This window comes from Molothrus aeneus, chromosome Z (assembly GCF_037042795.1).
Source record: "Molothrus aeneus isolate 106 chromosome Z, BPBGC_Maene_1.0, whole genome shotgun sequence".
Classification (NCBI taxonomy): Eukaryota; Metazoa; Chordata; class Aves; order Passeriformes; family Icteridae; genus Molothrus; species Molothrus aeneus.
In genome coordinates this window covers 66,199,035-66,212,451 of record NC_089680.1, presented here as the reverse complement: position 1 = coordinate 66,212,451, position 13,417 = coordinate 66,199,035, and the positions used below count along the sequence as shown (strand labels likewise).

General features: G+C 36.0%; 1 protein-coding gene across 1 annotated transcript in view; it reads right to left on the bottom strand.

Annotated features, from left to right (window-relative positions):
- FER (FER tyrosine kinase) overlaps positions 1-13,417 on the bottom strand; it is a 167,145-nt gene that overhangs the window by 141,147 nt on the left and 12,581 nt on the right. Inside the window, exons 3-4 of the mRNA XM_066568772.1 lie at positions 7,183-7,441; positions 3,292-3,465 (exon numbers count right to left, since the gene is read on the bottom strand). Coding sequence (XP_066424869.1) covers positions 3,292-3,465; positions 7,183-7,389 — 381 coding nt within the window. The 5' untranslated portion in view covers positions 7,390-7,441. The remainder of the gene's footprint in view (positions 1-3,291; positions 3,466-7,182; positions 7,442-13,417) is intronic.

Sequence of the window (13,417 nt, the reverse complement as noted above, 5' to 3'; positions counted from 1 at the left end):
CATTAGTAAAACAGAATTAACATAATTTATTATCCAAAATAAGGATGTTACACTTTCCACTGGACTGAGAAAATCTTAAAAGGATATTACATGGTGCAAATTACATGGTGTACATTACATGGTGCGAAATCAAAATCAATAAATGCATGGAATTAAGTAAGAGGCCTAAGACACAAATCCCCATTCACATCAATGTAATTAAAAATATTTAGAAAATCCAGCTAATCATCAACAATATTCTATTCCAATTACAAGGAAAAAAAAGTCAAAAAGATGCTTAACAAATCATACTGGCTTAGAATGTCCTATGCATAGGAAGGAATTTCTTTTGTACCTAATAAAAAGCAAAATTTTTAGACATTATACTTCCTACAATTGACTAAGGAACAGTAACTTGGCATTAAATAATCTATCAATGGTAAAATTTAAACCCTTAAAAGGAAAACCAAACCCAATAACCAAAAAACCCAAACAAAAACCCAACTACAGAAGCAACTAACCAAATAAGAAACATCTACCATGAAACTGAGCACTGAACACAACATTTTTGATCACAAAATTAAAGTTTTCTCTTCTACCGCCAGCATTCATTTAGTGTGTGACAAAACTAGTGCACTGTTCAGAAACAATCCCAAATAATGAACTTGCAAACAAAACCAGCCATCACAATACCAAATCACCTACCATATATTGTAAGAAAAACAAAAAATTCTAACAAAAAAAAAATCCAACAGAATAACAGACATCAATTGGAGATTCATGGAAGAGAAATTATTTACTACTTTTAATGGAAGTGCTCCTCTCAGTGAATGTGTAGAAAATAAGTTCATTCTACTGAAAAATTGTTCCTCTTGCAGCTGGCAGGAAGAAGGCTGAAGTTCACAATTTTCCCTTTTTTTCATGATGCAAGGCCCAGATAACACTACTTTCATCAACATCTGAAAACTTAATGAAATTCCTTAAAGATCCAACAAAGTGCTGTCAACAGCTTCTATTTTTGGGCCAACTGTACAATATTTAATTTGAAGGCAGAACCTTTTCTCCACATCAATCACATATACTCATCTCATATTTCTACAATCTGTTAATTATACACATCTGCTGTTATGTACCAATAGAGGCAATATAGGAGAAATAACTTTATGACAATTTGTATTTAAAGACATCATCACAAATGGAGAAAAAGATGCAATTAGGAAGTAATTAAGACCTAAATAATAAGAACGGCTTCTCTTACAGAAAACTGAAAAATAAAACAGGGCACTAGCATTAGGAAACCTTTATAATAACTACATTATGATTCTTAATCTAGATTGTGTTTTTCCAACAGATAAAACCAACACCAAGAGCATGTTCCCAAAGAACACTTAAGGAATTAAGACAGTCAAGGATTACTTTAAGCTCCATTTTTATTTCAAAAGGTCTTACCCACTTAATTAGCACAGTACTCTACTTTTTTCCCTTCAAATTTCATGAAGAAAGAAAATTATTCAACATCTTAATGGAAACTGGAATAAATCTACAAGATACAAGTCCATTACATTTGTGCAAAAGCCATGTTATTTACTATTCTCAAGAATCTGTCCCATAAGATTCGTCATTGTAGAGGTGTGTAGAATAAGAAAGGATGACATACATCCATTTCAACTAAACACATTTTTATGCCATCTTATCCTAAAAATAGGAGCTGTACAGACACTGATGTCACAAACTTTGCGTACTGTATTGATATATAATTGCCATTTTACCTCTGTGCATAACATAATCAGAAATAATACCACAGAACATCAGAAGTCTTTTGAATTTCAGGGAATCATTCTTAAAGTGCTCCAGGTACATAAAACCTTGAACAGTGTCAGCTAACAATAGGAGAACACTATTCAAATACTTCTTTGCAAATTCAGGAAGGGGAAAAAAAGAAAACAACCCCAAAAAACCTTTAACCAAACAACAATGCAAGCTTAATCAGCAGGATGCAAAATACTTTCATGGCTATGCAACGCACAATAAAATAAAGTTAATATGGTTTGTAATAGTCATTTGGCAAGTGCTCAGTATGCATTATGGTTTTTTGGAAAAGTCTTATTTTAAAAAACAATTTTATAAGAGGCTCTATTAGAGTTTAGCCTATTAACAGAAAACAAAACATTGCATAGTCTCTTTTCAAAGTATACCTGAGCTTACAGCACTCTTACTCCATTCTGCCTTTCTTTCTTATCTTTCTTTTTCTCTTTCTGCAGTTCTTTATAACTAAATAATTCTATTATTTCTAACACATGCTACCAGTTTTTCCTCTTCTTCCTCTGACTTTTTGAGGTGCACCAATTCATAAGTAGCAGTAAGCGGTTATTTGGCTTGAAGTTTTATCAGATAATCACAGCCTACTGACCATGCATCAAAAAAGACATCCCCATAGTCCCTTCCTGAGGAAGATGCCAAGATTCTAGCATATTATGGAAGCAATCTTATTAGAGCCAATGTATTTAACTTTAAATAGTCTTAGTTTAAATACAGAATAGCTCCAAATTCTTCTCAGAACTGGCCCAAGAATCTTTTACTCATCAATCCATGACAGTGTTACTGCTTTACTCAGATGTTACATTTTAATTACACTACTTCAAATCCCAAATTCTCTGCTGGAAGAAAGAAGAAACAGTGCTTTTCCTTCTCTCAGTAGACCTTTCAGACTATGGCTCTGATTTTTGACATCTGTAGCTAAACTTCCCCCAGAGCATCTGAAACTGTGATTTCTGTCAGCTTTACTGACAAGATACAGCACTTTGAACACAAGCACAATAACAGACATGTCATGGAAAACACTCTGAAGAGTTTTACCGGAAGTCTCAATGTTTAGTTTACACCTGCTTTATATTTTAGAACAGGGACTAGAACCCTGTCCCCTCCCAAAAGAGTATGGACTGCCAAGAGCACTCATTAAGAACAGTTTACAGTGCCCTGGTCCCATGAATGTCTAAAGTGGAATTAGAACAGGAAAAGAGATGGAATAGAGAAGTGTCACACAAGAATTCATTATCCTCTACTAGAATTACATTTCCAGTTCCATCTGTCCATGGAAATTCATAGGGAAGAAACCTTTCCATCTTTGTCTTTCCTGCTAGCTGATAAGGCAATCTGTGTAGAAAATGATTAAAATTTAAGCTAAGCATTCTACATATCACCCACTACTCTTTTACCACAGCATGAACAAAACCCAAAAAACCCACTCTTAATTTAATATTTTTAAATATAGAGAATTATAATCAACTTATCAAGCACAAATGAATAAAATACCTTGTACATCTCCGCTTCAATTTGTTGATGAACACCTACAAAACTCTTCTTAACTTGCTGCTTATCTTTGATCATCATTGTAAGCCTATGCAAGGGCCCAGAATTAAGATCCTCTGCATGTGTCTTCATTATTTTGCTCAGCTGTTCTGTTTGCTGTACCACAAGCAACCAAGACTATAAAAAAGTCAGAACAGAAAAGCACTTATTTATTTCAGCTCACAATAACCACACAGTTAATAAGAACTGTGGGAAAAGATGTATCACTGTTTAAAAAAATTCAGTAGAGCAATTAATTTTAAGCTTACCCAAATGCATTCGAGATCCTCCTGCAACAGCAAAATCATGCTTCAATCTCACTCATAAAATCATAAAAAAGCACCAGAGAGAAAAATACAGTATTTAATATTCACCTTTCAGCATTGTCATAGTATTTCTCTACACCAAAGAAAGCACTGCAGCCTTATTTTTTTTAAATATACCCCCAACATCCCTGAGAACCATGTTCCAACATCCTTTGTCTTCCAGTTTCCCCCTACAGTTGCTCTGCCCAAGCTGACTTCCACCTTTGTCTGAATACCTGACAGCAATATGCATTTGAGGGTTGGTGGTTTAAGAGGACACCATTACATCAGCTGCTTCACAGAGCAGCATCAGTCAGTCCACCAGTATCAAAGCACAGACACAACACCCATCTGTCACTGTAACCCAGCATCCTTCTGTACCCTTGCTTTAATAGCTGCCTCGGACATTCTGTCAGTTTTCAGGACTGCTTAATGTGCTGTGAGTGGCTTTGAATACAGATACACATCTACAGATATCAGAGACACAAATGTGAAATTAAACTTCAGTTCAAATAAAACCTTGGTTACCCTCAAGATTGCTGTCACACACTGGATTCCTTAAAGATAACTCCCTGACAATGAATGCTGTGCTACAGCTAAGATTTCAGAGTGGCTACATGCCACAGAGTTACAAGGTTTTGAAGACACCTAGCATATGAGTTCTATTGGCATTTATCTTGGCTCTTAATCTGAGATAAAAACTTTAGAAAATAATTTGTTTCTTAGTTTTAGGGTTTCTTTATATCCTGTATACAAACATATATACCTAGTATTTCCATCTCTACATGACAATGCTGCAACAGGAACTGGATTATACAGAACAGAACCTAAGACGATTGACTCCCCTATATACTGGACTATCTTTAACATTTCTTCCAGCTTGTAAATATCCCACAGATTGGCACAGAGATATCTGGACTGCTTAAAGTGTGGTGTTATAAAATGTCAAGGCCTAAAGCTTTCCTGCTGTTGCTGGAGACCATTTCAGAAGCCATACTGCAAAGCTGCATAGGATAAAACAGCACTGAACACTTGTGAAAAGAGTGAGCCTTTCTGGTTACAGAAGAGTTCATAAAAGTGCTCTCCGAGGTGAAAATGTAGTTAGAATCATCCATTTTCCATAAGGCTGATTTGTTACTGATGAAACAACTACTGTTTGAATCCTGAAAAATCACACCAAAATCATTTTTCAACAGTACAGGTATTCTAAGGAAATGCTTAGTTTGTAAGTCACCAAATGAGTTTAAATAAGCCAGAAACATAGCAATTACTTCCCTTTCTATTAAAAAAAAAATAAATCATGTATTTCCCTGTTCTTCACATCACTCTTTCCATCAGGAAAAGGGGAAAGTGATGTTTCAATAGGGAAATATCAGTAAAGCAGGGTTTCTGGGCTTTGTATTATTGTATTTTATTATTTTAAATTAGGAGAAGGTGACATGAAAATGCTTCAATAACAGAGATTTATATGGGACAAAAAAGCTGGGTGGGAACAGCAGAAAAAGTAAAGAGCATTTCCTTACACAAAAAAATGACCACAGTTCAACAAATGCAGTAAAAAACATTATTGTTTGTTTTAACACTATTTTTCAGACATATAAACACACAAAAGAGCAGTCTGGAAGGTGTTAAAAACACCCCTTTTCTAGCATTACCAGTTGCTGTTACCATGCCTTCCAGCAAGTTTGTTGTCTCCACATGAAAAAAACCAGAAGACAGATTTTCCCAGACACCATTAACACCATTTCTCTCTAAGTGCTCACTCTTACTGTACACTTAAGAGATCAAATCAAAACAAAACAAACAACCACAACAACAAAACCAACAAAACAAAACCCATTAAAAATTAAACAGCTTGCTATTGCGTTTTAATGCCACAAAATGCCAAATAATACCATAATATGAAAAACAGGTACTTTATATCTCAAAAGATGTAAGAAACTGGACTCATTTCCCATATTTCCATCATTCTTTGGTTCTGTAAAATGTCAGGAAGAGAGAAAAAAGTATCACAAAAGATTAAAATAAATTAGAATGAGATTATTAAATAATCAATAATTCAGGCTTTTAACTGCCAAAACCAGTAAATAATGTGTCACTACACAACTGCAAAATCCAAGGTGTCAGTGAAATTATAAGGCAAGCCCATACAAAAGATCTGCCAGTCCACATGAATATTTTTGCTGTTAAAATGTGGAAAACAGAGAAAACATACAAATCAGAGATGCAACAGTGAAAAATTACACCTCCTTAAGAGAATAAAAAAGGGAATGAAAATGATGCTGAAGGATAACTTGAGCGCCTTCATTCAAAACAAGATTTCAAAATGTGACATGCACACCTCTTTTCAAGGCAAAAAGAAGATGGCTTAAGTCAGATCTCCAGATTTTTTTTGATTTATCTGCTCACAAGAAGTGCTCATGCCATTAACAGGATCTGTCCTACACTGAGATACCTATGTGATGGTTAATGGTCGTTTAAACTTTATAACGCTAAATACTCTGTGCCAATGAAAAAAAGGGCAGTATTTCAATTTACAAGGCAAGAATTATTGTGAGGGAGGGAAGCAACAACAGAACGTGTTATACATAAACACTGCAGTTTAAATAACAGTGCTGAAGCAGCCCAGCTATAGCAGCACAGCCTCCAAGTCACAGGCACTTTAAGCCTGTATACATCCATCCTGCCACACAAGGAGCACTCCTGTTCCTAATGCTACACCACAGCCACTGTCCAAGAAGCCATCCAATAAGCCCAGGACATAAAAACTGCTTTGTCTGAAACTTAACCTGACCCACAAAGGGTGTTTCCTGCAGAGAGAAAATGAGGATTCATGCCAGACTGAACAGACTGTGTAACCTCTGCTACAGAACAAGGGCCAAGAACCAAATAAGCCATCAAAACAGAATAGTCTTCTCTTGTCAGTAGAGAATCCAGATCTGGAGTAAAACTTTCAAACAGGTGATAAGGGAAGTTTGCTTAATTATTACATTTACTTGGAGTTGCTCTAAATCTAAAAACCAGTAATTTGGAGAACAGCCTTACGTTTTAAAAAAGTCAACACAGTTCTTTTAAACAGAATACAAAATAACCTCACAATTATGAGAAACATCCTGAATTAATTTTGTTCTTACAACACGTACTGCCATGTGAGAAACAGCTGGAATGCTAGGCTTTGCCTTGGTTTCCTGGCATTTTTCTATTTCTGTCACAAATTCTATATAGCATAAACAATAGTTCCTATCTTAAAAGAAAAGCTTACTATAGCATACTTGATTTTCAAAGCACTAAACAAAGAAGCAGGCTCAACCCATTTATGTAAAATACTGAGTTTCAAGAATCAGGATTGATTCTCATTCAGTTAATTTTTTCAAAGCAAGACTAGAGCTCAACTTATGCATATGTCACTGAGAAACTAAAATAATCTATTTTAAATACTTTGCCAACATTAACTCTCAAGAAACTGAATGGATAGGAATCCAACTCAAACCAAAAACACAAAAGTAAACCCAAAACCCAAGGATATTCCAAATTCAAACTTCAGACTTACCTTGGACACATTGCTGATATAATCCAATTGACAAGCGCTCTCTTTATCTACTTGGTTACAAAGATTCTGTAAAGTGGATGCATATTCTTTATCACTTTTTACTCTCATTACCATAAATTTCTTCACTGTTTCCAGCAGTCGTAGCTCCCAGTCTTGTAGTTTTAATAAAGCATCATGAGAATACTTCAGGTCACCTCCAAACCCCATTTTTTTAAGGCACTATATACCAGACAGGGGAAATAGAGGCTCTTCACCACATCTGAAAGGGAGAAAAAGACTGATGAGACAATTATCAAACTTCTGATGAGACAAAGGGCAATTATTGATGCCTGAACCCTGAAATTACCTAATCATAAGATTAACCACATACATTAACTTCCTCAGTATAAACGGAAAGGAGGCTCAGAGCAGTGTTTTTAACAACAAACTCTGACTGGAAAATATTTCAGCCTTAGAAATCCAGTTTACATTTCTGCAAAATCGTTCCTTCCTAACTTAAAGTACAGCATGAAAGAAAACACAACAGCATCTAAGAAAAATACTTAAGACTAACCTACATATTTAACCAAATAAGCACAGCTAACAGGATCTCCAGACAAGCTGCCAGCTGCACTTTTCTGCTCCTGGTGACCTGAAACATTTGTTTCTCACGTTTACTCTCCTAAGAGCACAGAAAAATCCACATAAAACACCAGTTCTCAGGCACTGTGTCTGTGAGAAGTTGGTAACTATTTAGAAGCTAGTTTGCTCCTAAGCCCTGTGTTAACAGGCCATTAAACCTGCAGATTTAACCTCCCAAAAACCAGAAAATATCCCAAAGTAGGTTTCCCATCCAACCATACACTGGTCCCCTGGGTCAGAGTTCTTCAGTTCACACCCTAGGACAGTCCAGTCTTATTGTACCAAACTGACATAAAATAAGATTGATAAACAGATAAGATATGCTGCCTTATGAAACCCTGTAGCAGAACCAATTGCTGGAGTTAGCTCTGAAACACCTGCATCTGATGCTGATAAACACATAGCTACATTGTGGAAGAGCTGAAACCACACAAAGAAGTAATTCCTACACACTCTTGCACAAGGTTTTGTAATGTGGGCTGAACCCTCTTTTCTGTGTACACACCACCTGTTCCTATACTAATCAGCCTCAACTAGGTAAGATAAACTTATATAAACTGCAACCCTTATCTCTGTACTGCAGTGCAGCCACAGCCTGTACACTGCCTATTCACTAATTCCTGCACTACAGCAAAGTCTTGGTTCTTTTTAACACAGAAATACCAATTTCTTCACAGACTTTACACATTACCACTTAAATTAGCAGTGTTCTACAAACATTAACAAATTTATCTTCCTAGAAGTCCAGTGAGGGAAGTAGGACTAATATTCTTATTTTACATTAAGAACTGATGCACATAAACTAATGTCAACACTGTGGCAGCTCATACCAATATGTACAAGGCTTAAAGACAGACTTTTCAGAGTGCCTAGCATTTTAGCATGTTAGGTATTCAGAAAAAATAAATGTTACTGGCTTCAGTTACTGCACAAAATTTCTGAAGATTTTGCAAATCAGAACCTCAAGCAACATCTGAAATAAGCCTCATGTACTATGTGTTTATTCTTAGAACACAAACCATGCTACAAAACAAAACAAAGATTCAATAAAGACAACTAGAACAGTGACACATTACTATAGTAGAGGAAATGTATTGTATTTGAAGATGTGTATAGAGGCTTTGCCCCAGAAGTCCCGGTTGCCCTTGATGGGCTGCAGCTGCGATGTCCTTCATTGGGCTGCAGCTGTAACCAATGAAGATGACTGGGATAAAAGGGGGCGGGTTAGCCAGTCAGGGAGAGCCTTGGAGGAGCCCTGACCTGAGAGAGAACAGCATGCAGAAGAAGGAGTCAGTGAAGATGGGCAGCTATGACAATACACTGAAGAGGTATGGACTTTAGAAGTCTGAGAATATCATTATGAGACTCCAGTAATAATAGAAGAACTATAAGTGGTGACCCCGATGTGATAGTTAGCAGAAGATAAGACAGCTGAGAGCTGTGGCGGCTAAGAGCTGCGATGGAACATAGCCTTTGGGTCAGGGAGCTGTGAAAGAGTATGGCCTTTGAGCAAGGAGCTATGTGTGTTGAACATGGCCTGTGAGTCATGGAGAAATGTACGCATTGTAATCGAACATCTGTATAACTGTTAACTCAAGTAAAAGAAAAGGGGGAAATATAGTAGAAGAAATGTATTTGAATATCTGTATAGAGGCTTTGCCCCAGAGGTCCTGGTTGCCCTTGATGGGCTGCAGCTGTGATGTCCTTAATCGGGCTGCAGCTGTAACTAATGAAGATGACTGGGATAAAAGGGGGTGGGTTAGCCAGTCAGGGAGAGCCTTGGAGGAGCCCTGACCTGAGATAGAACAGCATGCAGAAGAAGGAGTCAGTGAAGATGGGCAGCTATGACAATACACCGAAGAGGTATGGACTTTAGAAGTCTGAGAATATCATTATGAGACTCTAGAAATAATAGAAGAACTACACATTACTATGTATATACACAATACAGACAACTCAAAGCTGTCTGAATAACCTTCAACCTGTAAGCTTTCATAAACTCTTTAATTTGAAGCTGTATATTTTAGTCAGAATATTTCTTGATGGCTAGGAATTCAGTCCTACACAGCAACAGTAAATAGTTAATGTTGGTTGTATTTATGAACTATGTCATTATTAGTAGCATTATGAAAATACCTCCACAGTTAAAATTGAGGAACACTCTTGTAGAACCACAAACATTTTAGCAACATGGACCAAAGAAAAAAAACCTTAAAAAAACCTTTTTTTTTTTAAACCTTAAAAAAAAAAAAAAAACCCACCTGTTTATTAACATGACTAAAGCTGCAGTAGTGAATCTTCAATGTCCTTTACATCTAAACCCATTTTTATGACTTTTCATCTTTCTCCTACTTCATTTTAGCACATTACCAAACTCTCCTAGCACAATAGCTGTGAGAAAAGATAGTATCCTTGTTTACTTACATCCAGATTTAGAAGAGATAGGAACTGAATCTCACAGTGAAGTTCAGCTTTGTATTATGAGTAAACTAATGGCTTGCTTGCTTTTACCCTAACCTCTGTTTTTTACTGAGAGGCAGTATGGCAAGGGAAGGAGGAAATATTTTCAGCATGTGATATTTCAGTCTGCTTCTAGTGACTTACAAAGGAGATATAGGATTACAAAAATCAATAGAACAAAAGACCCAACAATATCTCACTCCAGCCTGCTAAGTTCCTCTACACAAAGCAGTAAACAGATTTTTTTCCAATTCCACTATTAGATGCCTGGATACATAGGCAAAAATTGTACATATACTGGACTCCCGTCTTTTTTTTAAATTATTCCTTTCTCTGTGACAGAAGCAGCACAGCAAAAAATTGTTTTGCAAAAGTGGTAAAATTCTGATTTGCTAAAACTAACAAGCACAAAGACTGAGAACTGATGACTCCCGAATGGGTAAGCCAGCTGCCATGTGACTTCCATGTAAATTGAGAAAATGTTCAAACAAGACATCCAGCCAAATTCAAGTGCTTTATTTGGAGGCTAAGAAATGGTGAAGAAGTATTCAAGACCTAAGCCATTTGACTAAGCTTAAATTTTGATAAACTAAAAACTAATTCTGTTGCTTTAAACCACTTCTGATTTTTTAATGTTTTTTAATATTTTTAAACAACAGAAAACAGTACAGATCACACAGACATTAATTTGATGTCAGAACTGTAAGATTTACCAAACACATGAACACACAAATCTGATTTTCAAATACTCTTAAAAAACACAAGCAAATTTTCAAGCAGTGTTCAAAAATACAATATCTAGCACCAACACAGGCAGGTATTTTTCCAAGTTTGCTATCTCCCTCATTAGTGACCACAGATGAGATGACAGCTGCCCTACAGAGCAATACAGCAGAATATTTCAGTCAGAAGGGACTTAACAGTGATCACCCAGGCACAGTAATGCATTTAGATCAGTCCTGTGTCTCCAACCATGGCACCAGAAGACATTTAAGAACAGCAGACTAGCTGAGCTGCTATTCATGGTGTGATTCTCCTTGTGCTTCCCCATGTTCACAGCTACTGGATTATGGGATACTAATATTCCCATATTTTTTGGCTTTACCACACAACATTAAAACACCCACACTGAAAGACAAAGATTCCCAGACAGATTTTGTAATCAGAGACCACTGGCAAAAAAATCAGCAAAACCAGAAAAATCTGAATCCAGAAAAGATTTAATGTGTAACTGATATGAGATATGAGGAGTTTGAGACACAAGCATACTTTCTTCTCTAATGTTCAAAAGATGAAAATACAGTGTGAGAGCTATTCTGGGGGAAAAAAATTCTCAAAAAAACATGGGAGAGTATTTTATCTTAACGGAAAAACCAGAGATGGCATGAGGTTTTAAAACAAGCTAGACAGAGAAGTGATACTAACAAACATGATATGCTAAATTCATACAGAAATAAAGACCTTCAAGAATTGCTTTACTCTTACTGTGAAGAGATTTCTTCTGCTTCTGGCAGATATCCATGAGGTTTACCTCTTTTTCCATGTGTGAACAAAGCTTGCACAATTTGACATGCCAGTGAAGTTTCAAACAGAATTGTGCCAAGTCTTGTAAAAGCAATAAAATACCAGTACCACCAAATAAGACAAATGAGCTTCAGCTATTTTTTTATATTTTGAAATATAAGATATATATATAATATCTTAGAAGATATATAATATCCTATATTATCTATTACAGACATAGATACAGATGGCTAAAAAAATTACTGTACCTGTAAATTAGTCAAAAAATATTTGTTACACTTAATAGTAAAATGCATCTCACAATCAATTCCAAGAAAGTAGGACTTACTTTCTTTACAGTGTTACTCTCAAAACAATGAACTAATCATTCACAGGAAGTACACATTGAAAGTACATTTAATAATATAGCGTGAATGAGCAACCAGATCTTAAACTGTTCTAAATTTAAGCAGAGTTACCAAAGACAATTTAAAATTTCTCTCAACCATCAACACAGTGGTGCAGTCAGATTCCAAACAAATCAGTGTTAAATTTTTTCAGCCAAACAGTGAGAAACTTCAAGGAAGTTGCTAGTCACATAATCCTTCAATATTGTAACACTCCCCTCAGGAAATAAAACCAGTATTCCAGTTAGTCATGCTGCTGGATTCCAGCAGCAACTCTGAAGAAAGTAGTTTCCATAACTGATGTGCGTTTAATTTAAAGATTGCAGTCTGTCTGTGACACATGAAAGTGGCCATGCTGTGTCAGACCAAAGGTCCTGTGTCTGACACTGCCTGAAATCAAATGACCAAGGAAGAACAGAGCAGATACAATGCAACACTTTCACTTGTAACAACTGGTGTCTTCTGCTACATATTGCCATCAATTATGTCCAAGGTTGTGACTTTATAAACTTAAAATAATGATGGATCTACACGCATCAGTTGGAACTTGTGGTTTCACAGTACCAGCGACAAGGTAGGCAACTAAAAAACTACAAACCCAGAAAGCACACCTGGCCCCCAGCTAAATTCAGAATAGGAAAGCACATCACAGATCTGGATTCTCCTACTCTTAAGATGCTGACCATGAATTTAGATTATTCCTAAATCTGCACAGGCTCCAAATCATAGAGAATACAGCATGCCTTTTATTCTGCAAACACTTTCTACAAACATTAAAAATATTTCAAAATCAGAAAAGAAAGAGGATTTGCATTCAGGAGACAAATCCTTAAAATCAAGGCTTCTAAACTAAAAGCGTTTTTACAATAGATTATCAATTTGTTAGACAGTCCTCAATTTCTCAATGTGAGGCTTACAATAGTTATATTCCATTAAAATAATGAAATAAATCATTCTTAGCGTTCCATTCACACCTTAAACAAAAATTAGACAGTCAAACAACTGACATTTCTGTTAGTGTAGGATCCATTCCTGGAATGCACAAGACCATGAAACACAAAACAAGTGCATTATCTACCCTTTGTTTACACTAATCTCATATTCATAAGATCATCTTTGTATGCATAGATATGATGCATACAACATAAACAAGTAAAACTAACCCTTCTGCAGAGCTTTTGTCAACAGTAAACATCTGAAGGGGTAATAAAAGTTTGCCTGATTATTTCAAAGCTGATTTGAAA